Here is a 21,152-nt window from a genome sequence, read left to right on the forward strand (position 1 = left end):
TACATTTGAACAAGGGAATCAGCATAGCAACCAAGAATTGGTTTTATTTGTCAAAGAAATATTAAAGTAGTTTTGTGAAAAATGAACACAGCATATCCCTCTATAGTGTGTACTTGCCTTGATCCAAAGCACCTAGTATGGTTCCCAGCAGATCTCCCTGCTCTATGCTGTGCAGTGTGTGACATCAGATGCCCGCCCCCTGCTTTCTGGTGTTGAGGAAAAGCCTAATCTGTGTGTTTTAGTAGGCTGTAGAGAGGAGAGGGCTGCAGATAAACAGGTACAGCTTATGTTTCATCTCTGTGTATAACGTAAGGCTAGTCACTTCACTAGGTATATGTAAAGGTTAGGTCACATTAGAGTTAAATGAACCCATCCCTTTTAACTATTAGAAAATAAGAGTTTTAGGCCAAGAGTAATGATAATAACACTTTACTTTCTGCTCTTCTGCCATTTGTCAGCTTTTGTTCATATTCTTCAAGCATGCTGTACTCAGCCCGGAAGTCATTTTTCTTGTTATAGAGAAGCCCATTTCTGTCTTTCTCAATAAGCGTTATTCTGAAAAAAGAAATATCCTCATAGATACAAAAAATGGTGATGTGTACATAAATATTCAATTAAAAACCCATTTTAAACTTTTCACTTTCAGCAGGATAAGGGTATTAATTGGCATTATATTTTCATTGTTTCTGCCATCCTTCATCTGTGAAACACAGTTGCCCTTGCATGCCTCTATCATCCTTCTTTCACAAGTCAATATATTCAGAGGGCTTCATCACAGTACTATAGACATCGAGATTTAGGCATTCTCAAAAAGACAGATACTTGTCTACACTGCAATGGGACCTAAATGATCTCCTCCTGCCTGATAAACATCAGAACAGTATTAATTTAGCAATCATAGAATCAAACATAAAATGTATTAAATTAAGAGGAAACAGTGCAAGAGACATGCATAAGGCCCATTTCACAAGAGCGGACTGATTGGGTCCGTCTTTCAGTTTTTTTAGGCGGACCTGATCGGAACACCCATTGCCCTCCTTGGAGATATCTGGTCCGCTAAAAACAGGCGAGTGGTGGATCTGTTCCCCATCTGTCTGGCGAATTGGATCAGATGACAGCCAGTCCATTTACATCCAACCGCCCATAGAGGAAAGCAGGCTGTGCCTGCTCTGTATAAGCCGAGTGGCTTATATACAGACCTGTCATCTGCTTGCTCAGTGGGGATCAGCGGAGAGATCCCCAGCAGGCAGGTCTGATGTTGGAGTCCGCCAGTGTGAAAGAGCCCCTACATTAAACAGTAACATTTACAGCAAAGAGGATAAAGTAGTGTTTCTCAGCCAAGGTTCCGTTTGGGTTTCTCTGGGGAAGTACAGGCCCCATTTTGTCCTGGATCAGCATCATGAGTGGTTATGCTTCGGGCCCACACAATAACAACCAATTAAACACTAGGGCAGGATGCACAGCATTCCCATGAGCAATTGCCAGTGGGTGGAGTAAAACATGATGGAGGCGTGGCCTGGCAGTTGTCCAAGCTGAGACTGTCACTTGTCTACACACAGCAGGTCTTGTTCTGATGTGCGGCTTCCAGGATCTTCAGCTCTAATCAGTTACTGTCTGGAGCATGGGCAGACTCCTTCCCAGCCAGCTCGCACTGCAGCAGGCACAGGACTACACTTCCTGAGCGGCTCATAGACACACCATGGATTCCTTGCTACGGTGCTAGCGGCCAGCCTGCCTGCACCATGACAACGCATGCCACTGATCCAGGACAGGCGGTATATGCAGGGCCATTGCCAACATTCAGGAAAAGATGAAAGTCTACCTCCTCCAGACCTGTTCCACCTTCGCCCTCTGCCTCACTGCTGCAGCCAACAGGTAGGGCTCTGATGTGATTGGATCTGTGTACCTGGGGAGGGTTATGTTATTGGAGGGGGCCCTATGGAGATGATGGGGACTTTTGGTGTGAAGGTAATTAAATCGAGGCAGCTGTGTTCATCATGCCAGACTCTGATTTCCCATTAATAAGTAACATTTACGTTTTCCACATTTAGGACTGGGGTGCCTGGAAATTTTTCATACTTTTAAAGTGTGCTGTGACTGAAAAAAGGTTGACAAATCATATAGTGGTATTGTGAGGCCTCTCAGCACTCAGTTCCCCAAACACTGCAAGATAATGTAGGACATGGAATATGGGTGTAATATGGGTGTTTATGGGGGCTGACCAAGGTGAGTGGGGGTTTGGGTTCACAGACATAAGAGTTTCAGGGGGTAGAAACAGGAATAGGTGAAAGGAGACATGAGAGGATAGGGGTATCAGAGGGTGGGCCTACAGTGAGATTTAGCAAATGGGAGGGGGATGGACAATGACAATGAATGTTCCCTGGGTGTATGGAAGTATACAAGAGGCTGTACAGCCGTCTGATTGCTTCTGTCTGACAGCCGCGAGTCAGCTTGTTAGATTTTCACACAAAATCTTGTGCATCTGTGCACGATAGCCAATCAGTTTCTAACTTCAGATTGTTCGATTAGGCTGTGACAAAAAAAAAAAAAACTTGGCAGCTGATTTGTTTCTGAGCAGTTGTGCACCAGTATTTGCACAGTTTTATGAATATAACCCCATTGTGTGGGTAAAACCCCATCCTCTTGGGATTGCCGCACCTCTGAGCCACTTTTATTTTTTTTTTTACCACAAACACAACAGTTCCTCTGAGCTGTATAAGTGTAAACTACATTGCTAAGAGTGGTTTTTATCTCTATAGATGGAAATCCCTGTTTAAGGATAGTCTTTTACAAAAAGATGCGAGATCTGAACCATGTATAAAGGCCCTAAAATGTATTTCTAATTTTGCAGCCAAATTGGGATACCATCTACTTTATATGTGTTATGTGTTTCCATAAACACATCAAAAATTTAAAAAATATTTGAAAATTGCATCTTACTATTTTATTTGTTGAGAAATCTTACTTAGCTTTCCCTTTCTATTGGTGTTTAATGTCTTACAAATTGTTTTATTTCCCCCAAATCTGCCACAACCCAAGTAAAAAAGGTTGTCCCCTGACAGCAGCTACAGAGTTGGACCTTTACAGAAAGAAACTCTGCAGCTGCTGGCAACATAGGCTTTTATACTCAGGTCTATGTTGATGAATTGGGCTTTAGGTAATGGTGACCGTATGTGAAAACTATGTAAAAATCTAAGGCAGACCCAGTTACATAGAAGTCTGACTTTTAAATTAAAAGTTGAGCTTGGTCCCATACCTCCCCATACTCAGACTGCCTACTAGTTATTGAGTACACCCATCATATTACAAGACCAATCGTGAGGCTTTAAATGGGGAAAGGGGGAGGGGAAGGAGAGGGATATATCAACATGTATAGCATGGCCATCAGGCATACAATAATAAAACCTGCAATGACATCTCTAAGTAGAATCAGTAACCGGAGAGGTAGTGAGGTCAGAATCTACCCAAAAAGACCAGATTTTGCGAAACTTCTTAGGACAACCTCTAGCCTCATAGGTCATTTTATAGAGAGGCTGAGCCTGATTAATAAGAGAAATTCAAAATGGAACGTCAGGGGGAACATCAGATTTCCAGCGAAGTGCTATAGCCTTCCTAGCATAGAAGAAGGTAAGGCGTAAAAACAATTTAGTGCGAGCAGGAGCATCTTCATCATCCACATACCCCAGTAGACAACGAAGGGGGCTACAGATATTAGATAGCTGGGAGATATCAGTAATAAAGGCTGTGACTGCAGACCAAAAGTTGTGTATAGATGGACATTCCCAGAACATATGGAAAAAGGTACCCTCAGCAATATTACATTTTGAGCAGAGTGGAGATGACAATTTACCTATTCTATGTAAAAATTTAGGAGTAAAGTAGGCTCTATAGAGAAACTTCAATTGTATAACTCTATCCCTGGAGGAAATAACTGGAATTTGTTCTGGAAGGACGTCTTGCCACACCTCTTCCGACAGGGCCGGAATGCTCTCCCTCCATTGAGACTCAACCGCTGCCAGTCTCTTGGACTTAGAAAAAGCCTGGAATAGTATGTAGAGACCAGCTTCTCATGCGATGAATCAGAAAGTAGGTTCTCTAGAGTGGACGAGTCCACTGAGCCATCTCAGAGGCCAAATTGCGCGGCCGCCGTATGTCTCAGTTGCAAGTGACGGTAGTAAGCCGTGGATGGTAGATCAAAGGAGGATTTCATTGCATGTCAGCGAAGGACTGAAAAACTCCACGTAAATATCACCACGAAGGGGTTAGACCCGACATGGCCATCGCCACAAAGGGGTTAGACCCGACATGGCCATCGCCACAAAGGGGTTAGACCCGACATGGCCATCGCCACAAAGGGGTTAGACCCGACATGGCCATCGCCACAAAGGGGTTAGACCCGACATGGCCATCGCCACAAAGGGGTTAGACCCGACATGGCCATAGTCACAAAGGGGTTAGACCCGACATGGCCATCACCACAAAGGGGTTAGACCCGACATGGCCATCACCACAAAGGGTTTAGACCCGACATGGCCATCACCACAAAGGGGTTAGACTCAACATGGCCATCACCACAAAGGGGTTAGACCCGACATGGCCATCACCACAAAGGGTGACACCTGACATGGCCATCACCACAAAAGGTTAGACCTGACATGGCCATCACCACAAAGGGGTTAGACCCGACGTGGCCATCACCACAAAGGGTGACACCTGACATGGCCATCACCACAAAAGGTTAGACCTGACATGGCCATCACTAAAAAGGTTTGACTTGACATAGTCATTAGCACAAAGGTTTGCAGGAAAAAAAATTGGTTAATGGCCCCACCCTCTGGATGGATGTCAACTTTTATTGTAGTAAATCAAAAAATAAAATCATAACAGCACAGCAAGCACCAGGAGATAGAAATTTCACACAGGTAACAGAGCTTAATCATATCACCAGTGTTATGATTAGACGCTGTTACCTGTGTAAAACGTGTTAACATTTCTATCTCTTGGTGCTCACTGTGCTGTTATGATTTCATTTTTTGATATACTACAATAAAAGGTTGACATCCATCCGGAGTTTGTGTCCATTCATTCATTTTTTCTGCTGATCTCTGTTTTGGATGCTATACAAAGCATGCAGCACCTACACCGTGAGTGGTGTTCTCTCATTATTGGACCAAAAAGGTTTGACCTGACATGGCAAAAGGATATGGAGCATACTTGCCATCAATCTCTATGAACTCTGTAGTTACTAGCTATCGACACTGTAGTTGTAAATGCATGATGGGCAAGTGAAAATAGACATTTTTTATGTATTTCAAGTTCCATACAAGAGCTAATTGATTACTTACTGATGTTTAAGCTTTTCAGCTTCACGGAAGAACTCTGCTTTTTTTGCTTGCTCCGCTTTAATCTTCCAGTTTTGAACATTATACTCTTTCTCCGCACCACTGAAAAAACTCCCGTCATCCTGTGTAAACAACATATTAATATCATAAGGCACTGTGGGAAGCATTATTAGAAAAAGGTTAGCAACAGCAGACCCCATATTCGGTTTCATGACAGGTTTATGTTAACACACACCTCATGTCCAGGGATATAGTTTGATAGAGTTTAAAATTTGGAAACCAGTCTCTTACCAAAAAGGATTACAATCTGCCACTGGTCTTGTACAACAGGTGCTCCCAGATCTCCATAATGGACCAGCCAGAGTTGCCAAGTTTAGAAGACGGTCTCTCTGGAGTCAATTATTGTGCTGACTTTCTGGTTATCTGCTTCATAAAATAATGTGGTTGTTGTATATGGTACTAGAGAGCGTTTTCTGTGCTGGACCAGTCTGTCACCCAAAAATCTTCACCTGCAAGGTACATTCACACTGCTGTGTGTTGTGAAAATGCATGGTAAAACAAGGGCATTACCTGGCCTGTGTCCTTCATTTTAAATAGCACCCTAATGCACTGTGCAATAGAATGCAACGCACATCATACTACAAATAGTGTGCGATACGGTGTGCAAGGTTGCTGGGAAAAAAAAAAAAAAACGGGGCATGTGTATTTTTTCTTTTCAAATAATTATATGGAAGAAAAAAAAAAAAAATCAACAGGATTTGAGTAACAGACAACATTGAGTAAAAGAGTGCAGAACCCAGTTAACAAAACTGGGTATATAAGGTTGTAGTAAGGTTGAGATGGCAGTCTCAGTTGCAAGAGGGCTATGATTTATTGAAATGTTGCTGTTATGTGAAAATTAGAGATGCACCGAAATTTCGGCAACTGATAGATTCGGCCGAAAATGAGCCTATCCCATTTTGGCCGAAAAGGGGTTAAAGTTGCCGAAAATGTATGGCCAGTAATATCTGTAAAAAATGAGTTCCTCACTTCCCTGTCATCTCCGGGTATCTGTGGGGACCGCTGCGATGTGATCCTCGGCGCTGGATGCTTCATTGTTAGCTACACTGGTTGCTATGAATGCCAGCCGACTGGCGTCTAGCAACCAGTGACGTAGACGACCCAAAATGCATAGTGTAGGAGGATCTCGTTCTCCTCCGCGGCTATTGCTGAATCACTCCACCCACCTCCTCCCTTCATGTACTGAGCACTGCGGAGGAAGGTAATGTGGCGGTCTGCTGTGTTTTTTATTATCTCTCTGCCATACATGTTCTTGTGCAGTCTAGAGGTATATAGGAAGCTACAAATGAAAGAGAAGCACTCTTATTAAATGAAAAGGCTGCAATGAATAAACCACCACTATCCCCAGTATGAATAATTAAAAAAAAACAATCTAAAAAACTTTTTCCCCTTTTTCTATGCAAGAAAAATTCTCTCTCTCTCAAAATATGAGAGAGAGAGAGAGAGAGAGAGAGAGAGAGAGAGAGAGACACAGACAGACAGACAGAGAGAGACAGACAGACAGAGAGAGACAGAACGACAGAGAGCGAGACAGAACGACAGAGAGAGAGACAGAACGACAGACAGAGAGAGAGAACGACAGACAGAGAGAGAGAGAGACAGACAGACAGACAGAGAGACAGAGAGAGAGAAAGACAGAGAGAGAGACACAGACAGAGAGAGAGAGAGACCATTCTTCTTGCATGGAAAAAGGGGAGAAGGTTTTTTAGATTGTTTGTTTCTCTAATTATTCATACTGGGGATAGTGGTGGTTTATTCATTGCAGCCTTTACATTTAAGGCTCCATGTACACGGGACGTTAGAAAAAACGTCCTGCAAAGCTATTTCTGACGCCGGTAAAAAGCAGCTGTTAAACGTGCTTTCAGTAGCTTTTTCCATTTGCGTTATTGCACGTTTGGCCACGTTGCTTTTAGCAGCGTTTTTCTGCCTCCATTCAAAATCAATGGTTCCCTATGGGAGCCTATTGATTTGAATGGAAGTCGCACCGCAAGTCGGATCCGACTTGCGGCGCGACCTGCACTGTGAGAATCTTGAGGGGGAACTCCACGCCAAAAATGGGAAAAAAACTGTGTGGGGGTTCCCCCCAGGTTCCAAACCAGGCCCTTCGGGTCCGGTATGGAATTTGAGGGTAGCCCCATGCCGAAAAAACGGCGTGGGGTCCCCCCCAAAATCCATACCAGACCCTTATCCGAGCATGCAGCCCGGCAGGCCAGGAAAGGGGAGGGGACGAGCGAGCGGCCCCACCCCCCCTGGACCACACCAGGCCACATGCCCTCAACATGGGGGGGGGTTGTTGGTGCTTTGGGGCAGGGGGAGCTCTGCACCCCCACCTCAAAGCACCTTGCCCCCATGTTGATGGGGACAAGGGCCTCATCCCCACAACCCTGGCCGGTGGTTGTGGGGGTCTGCGGGCAGGGGGCTCATCAGAATCTGGAAACCCCCTTTAACAAGGGGGCCCCCCAGATCCCGGACCCCCTCCCTACGTGAATGGGTATGAGGTACACTGTACCCCTACTCATTCACCACATAAAAGGCAGTGTATGGAAAAAACGACAGGAGACGTTTTGGAAAGTTTATTAAAAATCTTCATCCGGCTCTTCTTGTCTTCTCCTCTTCGGGGTCTTCTGCTCTTTTGCTGTCCGTTCTTCTTGTGTTCTCCTCTCTGGGGTCTTCTGCTCTTTTGCTGTCCTCCCTTCTTTTCTTCTCCTCTCCGGTCTTCTGCTCTTTTGCTGCCGTCTCTTCTTCTTCCTCCGGTCCTCCGATGACGACGTCTCCAGTGATTATGCCGGTCTCCGGTCTCTGCAGCTTATTATATAGCCATTAGGGGCGTGCCCCCCATGACGTCATCGGGAGGCCCCGCCCCTCATGTCACAGATGACGTCATCTGTGACATGAGGGGGCGGGGCCTCCCAATGATGTCATCGGGAACCATTGATTTTGAATGGAAGAAAAAAAAACTTATAACGTGGCTGAACGTAGGTTCATCACGTTCAGTCACGTTTAGTCACGTTCGGCAGCGTTTCTGCGTTTGAAACGCCGGGAAACACACGTTCGAACGCAAATAATTGCGTTCTAAAAAAAGTCCCTGAACGCAACTGCCTGCAAATGACTGTAAACGACCATGTGTACATGGACAGATAAGATAACATGGAGCTGCGTTCAGGGGCTTCTGAAAAAAACGCCCAACTGCTCCTAAACGGCCATTTCCAGCGTCCCGTGTACATGGAGCCTAATAAGAGTGCTTCTCTTTCATTTGCAGACTTCTATATACCTCTAGACTGCACAAGAACATGAAGAAAATGTGCAAATAATGCAATTGATCAATAACAACTTTGTAGTAATAGATGTGCAAATATGACAATAAGTGCTGACAAATGGTTATAATAATTTCTTATACCTATTTTTCAGCACTTATTGTCTTTTTTGCACGTTATGATTACAAATTTTTTCTTGATCTGTTGTGAATTATCAGTAAGCGAATCATGGCATTAGTGCAACCAGTATCAGAGTCAGTGCAACCAGTGTTCATTAACACTGACACTGGTTGCACTAATGCAGCACAAAGGGGTTAATTAACTGCCACTGGTCGGTCACTAATGCATCAGTGACCAGCAGTGGCAATACATTAACCCCCCTCATGCTGCATAATACAAATACCATTGGTAATTAAATTAACCACTTGCCAACCCGTCACAGTACATATACTGCAACAGGGTGGCAGCTACAGGTGTACGTCGCTGCCTGTTTCTGGTGTATGCCCCTGTTCTATCTATTTTAAAATCATTTGGGGGAAAAAAGTAATTTTCGGTTTCGGTTTTCAGCCAAGGGCATCCTGAATTTTCGTTTTCGGCCCAGATTTTTCATTTCGGTGCATCCCTAATGAAAATAAGTCACCCGCTAATAGTGTGCATGTGTATTTTTGGATCCAGTGTGGTATGTTGGCAATTTATAATGAATGGGCTTGCCTTAATGCGTCAAAGCACAGCAACAGATTGATAAAGCGTGAATGGGCCCTGAAGGTTTGTCTCCTATGAAAAGAACCAGGGAGTCTCTTGAAATGGTTTGACAAAGAACAGGAACATCAAATATACAGTATATATGTCAAGTTTATTACCTGTAATGGGCTAATGATTGGCACAGTACAGGTGACAGCTTCCTGGTGGGCTTGTCAATATGGTTTTGGACTAGGATCTGAACACACCGAGTTCATCCCTAGTTGTCACCAGAACTAGTAGTTAAGGTAGATCTTCCAATGTAGACACCTTTTCCTGTGACAGCTGTCCTTACTTTTTAAAGATTTCCTCTCACTTCTTGTTGTGTCTCCAGGATAGAAATGGGAAATGATGTCAAACACCTTTGTCCACTGATGATCACCTGTCCCTAACCACAGGTAATCGCTCCATGTGTAATTACATGTAAACACCCTCAAACGGCTGAAACAGCTGTGGCCAACAGAGGTTTGTCATTGCTTTGCACAACCATCCACATCCACCTGTGAATCCAGCCACAGGAATATGCTGCGGCTGCCACTACAATACCCTGTGAATGAGGCCTTAGACTGAAAATATCAGCAGCCTAGACAGCGGGACAGGTAAGTAATATGGGTCCATTCACACTCCTTGGCTGAGGCATTGCACATTACGTATATTGGTGCTCTGCAGAGCTCCTGATTGTGAAAGGTTCCCCAATGCATATGTATTTCTGCACATCCCAACGCGTGGTAACACACTACTTTGTGCTGCACTAACAAAAACGTAGCTGGTCCCGTCTGTTGTAGCACATTAGGCAGCCCAATTAAAATGAATGGGCTGCCTTAAAAGAATAACTAAAGAAAGATTTATCATCGTACATGGAATATGTATATTTCCTGGTGTGAATCGCAAGAATTGTACCCTTGTTTTCGGTTGCGAGGGTGTTGACTTTCTTGCAGAAAGTAGTTGAGCAACGGTTGGCATTGGGCACGATCTATGGCCAGGTGTCGGCCTTAGCTATCTACTTCCAACGCCTGTTGGCTGCTAATTCCTTGATCTGCACCTTTATTCAAGGGGTGCGTCATCTGGCTCCTCCTAGATCTCCTTTGCCTCTGTGCGATCTGAATTTGGTTTTGTCTGTTCTTCGAAAGCCTCCTTTTGAGATTATTAGGGACATATCTCTGTCTTTGTTATCTCAGAATGTTGCTTTTTTGGTGGCTATTACTTCTGCCCACAGAGTATCTGAGTTAGCAGCACATTCTTGTCGTTCCCCTTATTTGGTCGTCCACAGAGATAAGGCGGTTCTCCAACCTAATCCGCCTTTTCTTCCTAAGCATCCCAAGGAAATCATCTTGCATTCACTTGATGTGGTTCGGACGATGAGGGTTTATCTGATAACTGAGTCCTTTAGAAAATTGGATTCTCTGTTTTGTCCTTACTGACGGATCTCGTAAGGGTTTCACTGCGCTTGCTGCGACCATATCCATATGGATTAGGCAGACAGTTGTTGTTCAGGCCTATTCCTTGAAGGGTCAGGTTCCTCCTTTCCCTGTGAAAGTGCATTCTACTAGAGCGCTGAGTGCCTCTTGGGCTTTTCGCCATCAGGCGTCTGTTACTCGAGTATGTAAAGTGGCGACTCGGTCGTCTGTGCATACTTTTACAAAATTCTACAAGGTAGATTTAGAGACATCTTTGGATGCCTCCTTTGGCTGCAAGGTTTTGCCGGATGTTGTTTAAAGAGACTTGTTTTTTCTCTTTAAGGGGTGGATTTTTTTCTTTCATGGGTAAGCTCTTGTTACTGGATGAGCTTTTTGTTACTACGTTCTTAGCCTTGGAAATACGTTAACTGTTGTTGGTTGCGTTTCTTCCCCCCCCCTCATGCCTATACTGCTTTAGGAGGTCCCAATGGTAAAGAAGCATAGCTGCTGCGTCGGTCAATGGACGATACTGGATTTTTGTAAGAACTTACCGTAAAATCCTTTTCTCTGAAGTCCACTGACAGACGCAGCACCCGCCCCTCTGTTATGGGGATCGTTTGTGTCTTCTTTTCACTGCTTGCTATGAAACTCATTTGAGAGCACAGTGTGTGCGGGGTTATGCAGAGAAGGACAGCCCCTATAGGCATGTCAGTGAATTTTTTCACTGCCTAGTCTACTCCTGTAGATGGTGCATAACCCAATGGTAAAGAAGCATAACTGCTGTTTCTGTCAATGGACGATAAAAAAAACAAACAAAACAGTATATTTCGCTAATATTCAGGCCCAAGGGCTGGTTCACACTGCACAGGAACATGGTCAAAGTTCTTGCGTGATTCAGTGTGGTGAGATTTTGTAGCCCATTCATAAGTGGGCTGAAATTGCACAAAAAGTATTGCATGCACTACTTTTAAAAAACGCACCACACCAAATGGCAAGGTACTGTGGTACCATGCGAACTTGTGCAGGCAAACGCATTGCTTTTGTGATCTGCGCTTGGGGTGCTGTTAACAGTGTATTGTCACCCATAGTAGATTGCAAAGGCAGCGCGTTTTGAATGCGCGTGGTAGTATACATATTCCCAATGCACACTTTCCTGAATAAAACTTTAGGAGTAACGGGTGTTGCAGCAACAACCAGCTAGAACTGGAAACATCACAGATCAAATGCACATATGCGCCAGCACACCACGGATTGTCAAATAACGTCCAAATCTTTATTAACAAATGATCACATCACAGAAGACCTAATGCAACGTTTCAGATCCGTGCAGGACCCCTTCTTCAGGCACATGCCTGACAAGGGGGCCATGGATGGCTCTGAAACAATGCACTAGATCTTCTCTAATGTGATCATTCGTTAATAAAGATTTGATGTTATTTGATGATCTGTGGTGTGCTGGCGAATATGTGCATCTGAATGCGCACGGATCATATCTTTCCTGCACCACGTTCTGGTGTGAACCGACCATAAAGTTATTTTTTTTAAATGTAAAGAAAAACTGTCATCAAAAGGGTTAAAGACAACAAAATGAACCGCCCTGGTGTGAATGGGCCTCTTACTGTTGTCTTTACAGAGTAGTGAATGCGTCAACCCATCATAGTATGTTTGTAGAGTGGGACGTGTCAGGAAGGACTTAGATGCAGACTTGTGAAGTCTTACAAGCGTCCAGAATGTTCCCTGTATACTCCAGACCTCCTACTCCCATGCAGTGTGCACACAAGGTAACCCAACCTGAGCCCCCAGGCTTCAATCACATCAGACGCGCTGGGGTGTTTGTGAACGCATTCCTAGCACATGGCATAAGAAAAAGAATCGTTCCTGATAAACGCAGTTGCATTTCAGTGTGTTGCATTGCATTTGCCCAGTGCTAAAAAAAAAAAAAAAAAAAAAGTACAGCATACACAACTTTTTTTCAGCACAGCTCACTGCAACACAATGTGTGCAAGCGTGCATAAACACACTGCTACGCAAAAGACTGCTTTAGGGCCAGTTCACACCACATGCAGTCCAGTGCGTTTTTTTTCTGCATCAAAAATGCATGGATAGTAGGTTATATGATTTTCAATGGCATAGTTCAGTGGTCCTCAACTCCGGTCCTCAGGGCCCACTAAAGGCCCGTACACACGTACCGATTGTTGGCCGTAAAGATTCGGCCGACGACCGATCGGCCGATTGTAGGCTTGTTAGTATGATGCTTCCGACAGCCGACAGCGCACTTTCGGCCGAACAAAATCTGTCGTGCAAGCATTAAAATTTTTGTTGGCCAACACCAGAACGGCCGATTGTTCGCCAGTCAGTACAGAATTCGGCCGACAGACAGCAGATTTGCAAGACTGGGCATGCTCAGAAAAGAAAAAAGACCAGGAAAGTTAACCATCACATGACATCACTTCTGCAGTCGGCTTTTGTTGGCCGACAAAATTCGTGTGCAGTCTTTTGCAGTTTTCAACAGACGAGACAGCCCTCGGACAAAAGACGGCCGATCGTTCGGCCGACGATCGGTACGTGTGTACGGGGCTTAACAGGCAGATTTTAACTATTACCTCGGGGAGATGCAGACTAGAGTACTGCAATCACTGAGCAGCAAATGATATCACCTGGGATGTATTTCAGTTATCTTGCAAATCTGGCCTGTTAGTGGGCCCTGTAGGCCAGGGTTGAGGACCACTGGCATAGTTCACACCAATGAAGTCAGGTCCAGTGCAATCCAGTTCCAGGAAAAAAGTGCATTTTTTTCTGCACTGAACTGTATTGGAACGCTGTAAAACGCATTAAAAATGCACCAGAATGCACCTAATGCCTCGTTTCCACTGAGTGGTACAGTACGGTTCAGTACGGTTCGGTTCAGTGCGGTACACCTTGCGTTTCCACTGCCAATAGTACCCTTTCATGATAGGCGTGGTGTAGCAGGAAAGCTGTGATAGACGATTCTCTGTCAACCAATCAAAGTTCTGCAGAGTGTAGCTCCGCCCAGTTGGTACGGGTCTAATGTGCTTGGTACCCCAACGAAAGGGTACCAAAAAAGTGGTACGGTACGGTTCGGAATTAGGGTACCATTCACAATGGAAACAGCATAAATAGCGTACCGTACCGAACCGAACCGTACCAGAAAGCTCAGTGGAAACGAGCCATTAATATTTCAAAATGCACTGGAACACACGGCCTTATTTAGGGTCAGTTCACACCATAGAAACCCAGTCCAGATGCGTTCCAGGTGATTTTCTGGATGTGCGTTTTTTGGCGCATTTTCTGATGCGTTCGTGAGTTTTTGATGCTGTCCAGTGCATTTCTCCCCTTTTTTCTTAACCTTAAATAAGGACATGTGTGTTCCAGCGTGTTTTTGGTGCATCCCGGATGCTTTTCAGCATTTATGTTTTTAATGCGTTCCAGTGCGTTTTTTTGATGCAGTCCAATGCATTATTTTCCTCTCTTTTTTTCTTAACCTTGAGAAAGGACATGTGTGCTCCAGTGCATTTTTGGTGTGTTCTGGTGCCTTTTTGATGCGTTTCTGGTACAGTCCAGTGCAGGAAAAATGCAGTAAATTCTACTTTTTTTTTTTCTGGAACTGGAACGCACTGGTTGTGAACTATGCCCTTGAAAATCATATAACCTACTATCCATGCGTTTTTGATATAGGAAAAAAACAAAACAAAATAACACAGGACTGCATGTGTTGTGAACTGGCCCTTACTGCGTTCCAGTACAGTCCAGTGTGAAAAAAATGCAGCATGTTCTACTTTTCTTATTTGGAACTGGAACGCACTGGAACTGGAATGCACTGGTGCGAACTATGCCTAAGGCTGGATTCACACCTATGCATGTTGCTTTTGAGCATTTCTATAGCGCTTTTTGCCGTGCTTTCCACATTTTTTACCACAATTTTACTGCAGTTTGCGTTTATGCTTTTCTTTGTGGAAAATTTGTTGTTGGGCAGATTTAAAAATGCACTACATGCTTTTCTGCAGCTTCTCCATTGAATCTATTGAACCAAAAAAAGCACCCTTTTGTGTTTAAAAAAGTCCCTGTCCCTTTCCAAAAACGCAAAGGCACAAAAATGCATTGATGCGAACGTGCTCCTTAGAAACCCGTGTTATTAAAATTGTCCTGCATTTCTGTTAAAAACAAAAAGCATTAAAAAACCCCTTAGTGTGAATGGAGCCTCAAGCCTAGGTTCATACTGAGGGTGGGTTTTAAATCAGCTAAACTCGCACATTCTCAAACAGGCATTTTAATGCGACTTTGGGGGCGATTTCCCAGACATCTGTGCGGGTTCATGCACAGATGTCTATTGAAATCGCCCCCCCCCCCCAAGTCGCCAAAAGTAGTGCAGGAATCGGTGTGGCGCCGCAAACTTGGTGTTGCATCGTTTCGGACAGTGCCATTGCTGGCAATATGGCAATAGACTCTGATTTGACATGTCAAATCACATGTCAAATCCACTCAATATGAACGTGGGCTAAGGTAAAGAAAAAAAAAAGAAGGGGGGGGGGGATAATGCACTGAAACGCTTCAGAAATGCACTGGAATGTGTCAAAAACATGCATGTAGAAAAACATCCTGACTGCATTTCTTTGATGTGAACTGGCCTTTAACCGTTGCCGACCGCCGCACGACTATATACTGCGGCGGTCAGCCCTTCACAGGCAGAGTGACGTAGCGGTACGTCACTAACCTGGGAGGGTCTGGGGAGCGAGCGCGCGCCGCCAGCGGCGCGCTCCCGCTCCCGTCGGCGGCGCGCTCCCGCGGGGTCACGGACCCCCCCGCGCGTGTGACCGGCGGACCCGATGTCCGCCGGCCACTCTGCGATCGGCGGGGGAGAGGGAGAATGTCAGGCAGCTTGTGTAAACAAGCTGCCTGTCATTCTCCTCGGTGTAAAGACACTGATCACACGGATCTAGTATGTAGATCCGTTGATCAGTGTCCTTACAGCTCAAGCCACAGTAGAAAGCACGCCCCTAGGGACACACACAGCCCCTCCCTCCCAAATAAAGTTAACCCCTTCACTACCAGTGTATTTTTACAGTAACAGTGCATATGTATAGCACTGGTTACTGTTGAAATGTCACTGGTAACCCCAAAAGTGTCAAAAATGTCAGTCAAGGGTCCGATCTGTCCGCCCCAATGTCGCAGTACCGCAAAAAAAAAATCGCAGATCGCCGCCATTACGCGTTAAAAAAAAAAAAACAACAAAAATGACAGAAATCTTTCCCTTTGTTAGTAAACGCGATAACTTTTGCGCAAACCAATAAAAATACGCTTTTTGCGATTTTTTTTACCAAACATAGGTAGCATAAAACAAATTGGCCGAAAATGTTAAAAAATTTTGATTTTTACATTTTTTTTGGGGAATTTCATATAAAAAAATGTGAAAAATATTGTTATTTTTGCAAAATTGACGCTCTTTTTTTGTTTATAGCGCGTGATCAAAAAAATCGCACAGGTGATCAAATACCACCAAAAGAAAGCTCTGTTTGTGGGAAAAAAAGGACGCCAAATTCGTTTAGGTACAGCGTCGCACGACCGCGCAATTGTCCGTTAAAGTGCCGAATCGCAAAATACCCCCTGGTCGTTTAGCAGCCAAATCCTCCGGGGCTTAAGTGGTTAAATAATGTATATTCCTTTGAGGACTGGTTCACACCATAAAAGCTAACTCCAGATCCATTCCAGATTTGTGGCTGCATGCGCTTTTTGACGCGTTTCCGGATGCATTCCAGATGCCTTTTTTCACTGTCCTGGGGTCTGATGCGTTTCACTGTGTTCCAGTACAGTCTAATGCAGAAAAAAATGCAGCATGTTCTATTTTTTTTTCTGGAACTGGAACACCATGGAACTGACCACACTGGTGTGAACTATGCCATTGAAAACCATATAAGCTACTTTGCATTCATTTTTGATGCAGGGAAAAAAGAAAAAACACACACCAATCTACATGTGGTGAGAACTGGCCCTGAAAAAAAAACAAACAAAAATGCAACGCATGTAAAACGCACACCAACGCCTTACATAAAAATACGATGCACATGCATTAACCGCATTAAGACCGCCGTCGCAAATTTACTGCGGCGGGCAGCCTCTCCTGCGCGAACCGACGTAGCTGGGGGCCACTAGGGAGAAGGGGATGTTGATGCACGGGGCCGGCGGCTGTGATTACCGCCGGGCACCCGCAATCGCTTCCCCACTGTGAGAGAAAAACAGTCAGCTGTTGTAAACACAGCCAACCGTTCTTCTCCCTGGAATGATCACAGAGCCCCTGTGATCCTTCTATATAGGATCACAGGTCTCTGTGATCATTTCACAAGCCCCGCCCCCAATATAGTTAGTAAACACTCCCCTAGGCTCACATTTAACCCTTTGATCACCCCTAGGTTAACCCCTTCCTTGCCAGTGTCATTGGTACTATTAGTACAGTAACTGCATATTTTTAGCACTGATTACTGTAGTAATGTCACTGATCCCCCCCAAAAGTGTCAAAAATGTCAGTTAGGGGTCCGATCTGTCCGCCGCAATGTCGCAGTCTCGCTAAAAACCACAGATCGCCGCCAGTTCTAGTAAAAAAAAAAAATGACGAATCTTTCCCCTAGTTTGTAGACGCGATAACTTTTAAGCAAACCAATCAAAATACACTTATTGGGATTTTTTTTTTTTTTTTTTCACCAAAAATATGTAGCAGAATACAAATTGGCTTAGAAGGATGAAAAATTTTGATTTTTACATTTTTTTGGGAATGTTATATAGTGGAATGTGAAAAATATATATACTGTATATATATATATATATATTTTTTTTTTTTTATTATAGAATTGTCGCTTTTTTTGTTTATAGTGCAAAAAAATAAAAATCGCAGAGGTGATCAAATACCACCAAAAGAAAGCTCTGTTTGAGGGGGAAAAAAGGACATCAATTTTATTTTGGTACAGCGTTGCACGACCGCGCAATTATCCATTAAAATAATCGCAAAACATAGCCTGGTCATTAAGGGGTAAAACCTTCCGGTCCAGAAGTGGTTAAGGTGTGAATATCCCCTCGGTGCTCCATCCAACCATCAGACTTCCTGTGCTGGGGTCTGTTTACTAACCGTGACTCCATTCATTCCCCATACACACACATGATGACACTGTGTGCAGCTACAGGGGTGTCAGTACGTGCTCTCTGCTATCACTGTGAGCCCCCACACCCCCATTATTACTAATATTACACGGTGTGTACCTGCTGGCCGGACTCTTCCCTCTCCTCTGCAGTTGCTAAGGTGGCCATATTCCTCCAACCGTCACATGGAAACTCATCCAGGACACAACAAACCCCAGGGAGGAGCTGAGGAGAGGATAGGAGGGGAGGGGCGGAGTCAGGCTGCAAGGTGTATGAGTGCTGTCTGTGTACACAGGGTTTTCTGTACATACAGAGGAATGGAGGGCTGGAAGGGGTGCTGTGTGTTTAATTCCAGGATTACTATCTAATGCAGTGTTCATGTTATAACATTGTCAGATAGCATTCTGTATACTTCAGTCAGAGATAGAAAAGAAGAACACGTTTTAGAGGGCTCAGTCACACTAAAGGGGGGATTCACTAAGGTCTCATTCACACTATAGGGGGGATTCACTGAGGTGTCATTCACACTATAGGGGGGATTCACTGAGGTGTCATTCACACTATAGGGGGAATCACTGAGGAGTCATTCACCCTATAGGGGGGATTCACTAAGGTCTCATTCACACTATAGGGGGGGATTCACTGAGGAGTCATTCACACTAAAGGGGGGATTCACAAAGGTCTCATTCACACTATAGGGGGGATTCACTAAGGTCTCATTCACACTATAGGGGGGAATCACTGAGGAGTCATTCACACTATAGGGGGGATTCACAAAGGTCTCATTCACACTATAGGGGAGATTAACTAAGGTCTCATTCACACTATAGGGGGGATTCACTAAGGTCTCATTCACACTATAGGGGGGATTCACTAAGGTCTCATTCACACTATAGGGGGGAATCACTGAGGAGTCATTCACACTAAAGGGGGATTCACAAAGGTCTCATTCACACTATAGGGGGATTCACTAAGGTCTCATTCACACTATAGGGGGGAATCACTGAGGAGTCATTCACACTATAGGGGGGATTCACAAATTTCTCATTCACACTATAGGAGAGATTCACTAAGGTCTCATTCACACTATAGGGGGGATTCACTAAGGTCTCATTCACACTATAGGGGGGAATCACTGAGGAGTCATTCACACTATAGGGGGGTTTCACAAAGGTCTAATTCACACTATAGGGGGGATTCACTAAGGTCTCATTCACACTATAGGGGGGAATCACTGAGGAGTCATTCACACTATAGGGGGATTCACTAAGGTCTCATTCACACTATAGGGGGGAATCACTGAGGAGTCATTCAAACTATAGGGGGGGGAGGGTTTCACTAAGGTCTCATTCACACTATAGGGGGGAATCACTGAGGAGTCATTCAAACTATAGGGGGGGGGGGGTTTCACTAAGGTCTCATTCACACTTAAGGGGGGATTCACTAAGGTCTCATTCACACTATAGGCGGGAATCACTGAGGAGTCATTCACACTATAGGGGGGATTCACTAAGGTCTCATTCACACCATAGGGGGGAATCACTGAGGAGTCATTCACACTATAGGGGGGGTTCACTAAGGTCTCATTCACACTTAAGGGGGGGGATTCACTAAGGTCTCATTCACACTTAAGGGGGGATTCATTACGGTCTCATTCACACTTAAGGGGGGAATTCACTAAGGTCTCATTCACACTATAGGGGGGGGGATTCACTGAGGTCTCATTCACACTATAGGGGGGATTCACTGAGGGGTCATTCACACTATAGGGGGGATTCACTAAGGTCTCATTCACACTATAGGGGGGATTCACTAAGGTCTCATTCACACTATAGGGGGGATTCACTAAGGTCTCATTCACACTATAGGGGGGAATCACTGAGGAGTCCTTCACACTATAGGGGGGGATTCACTAAGGTCTCATTCACACTATAGGGGGGAATCACTGAGGAGTCATTCACACTATAGGGGGGATTCACAAAGGTCTCATTCACACTATAGGGGAGATTCACTAAGGTCTCATTCACACTATAGGGGGGATTCACTGAGGTCTCATTCACACTATAGGGGGGATTCACTAAGGTCTCATTCACACTATAGGGGGGAATCACTGAGGAGTCATTCACACTAAAGGGGGATTCACAAAGGTCTCATTCACACTATAGGGGGGATTCACAAAGGTCTCATTCACACTATAGGAGAGATTCACTAAGGTCTCATTCACACTATAGGGGGGATTCACTAAGGTCTCATTCACACTATAGGGGGGATTCACTAAGGTCTCATTCACACTATAGGGGGGAATCACGGAGGAGTCATTCACACTATAGGGGGGATTCACAAAGGTCTAATTCACACTATAGGGGGGATTCACTAAGGTCTCATTCACACTATAGGGGGGATTCACTAAGGTCTCATTCACACTATAGGGGGGAATCACTGAGGAGTCATTCACACTATAGGGGGGATTCACTAAGGTCTCATTCACACTATAGGGGGGAATCACTGAGGAGTCATTCAAACTATAGGGGGGGGGTTTCACTAAGGTCTCATTCACACTATAGGGGGGAATCACTGAGGAGTCATTCAAACTATAGGGGGGGGGGGTTTCACTAAGGTCTCATTCACACTCAAGGGGGGATTCACTAAGGTCTCATTCACACTATAGGGGGGAATCACTGAGGAGTCATTCACACTATAGGGGGGATTCACTAAGGTCTCATTCACACCATAGGGGGGAATCACTGAGGAGTCATTCACACTATAGGGGGGGTTCACTAAGGTCTCATTCACACTTAAGGGGGGATTCATTACGGTCTCATTCACACTTAAGGGGGGAATTCACTAAGGTCTAATTCACACTATAGGGGGGATTCACTAAGGTCTCATTCACACTATAGGGGGGAATCACTGAGGAGTCCTTCACACTATAGGGGGGGGGATTCACTAAGGTCTCATTCACACTATAGGGGGGATTTACTAAGGTTTCATTCACACTAAAGGGGGGATTCACTAAGGTCTCATTCACACTATAGGGGGGATTCACTGAGGTCTCATTCACACTATAGGGGGGATTCACTAAGGGCTCATTTACACTAAAGGGGGGATTCACTAAGGTCTCATTCACACTATAGAGGGGATTCACTAAGGTCTCATTCACACTATAGGGGGGATTCACTAAGGTCTCATTCAAACTATAGGGGGGATTCACTAAG

General features: G+C 44.7%; 1 protein-coding gene across 2 annotated transcripts in view; it reads right to left on the minus strand.

Moving 5' to 3' along the window:
- Positions 1–18,160, minus strand: part of CCDC112 (coiled-coil domain containing 112) — a 46,460-nt gene extending 28,300 nt beyond the window's left edge. The window contains exons 1-3 of one of the 2 annotated variants that reach the window (XM_082253621.1): positions 18,058–18,154; positions 5,346–5,464; positions 434–555 (exon numbers count right to left, since the gene is read on the minus strand). In XM_082253621.1, coding sequence (XP_082109747.1) covers positions 434–555; positions 5,346–5,464; positions 18,058–18,105 — 289 coding nt within the window. In that variant the 5' untranslated portion in view covers positions 18,106–18,154. Of the gene's footprint in view, positions 1–433; positions 556–5,345; positions 5,465–18,057 lie in introns of both variants that reach the window. The other variant, XM_082253622.1, reaches the window with a different exon arrangement.
- Between the last annotated feature and the right edge of the window lie 2,992 nt (positions 18,161–21,152).

The sequence above is a fragment of the Pelophylax lessonae genome, assembly GCF_965119305.1.
Source record: "Pelophylax lessonae genome assembly, chromosome: 1".
Lineage (NCBI taxonomy): Eukaryota > Metazoa > Chordata > Amphibia > Anura > Ranidae > Pelophylax > Pelophylax lessonae.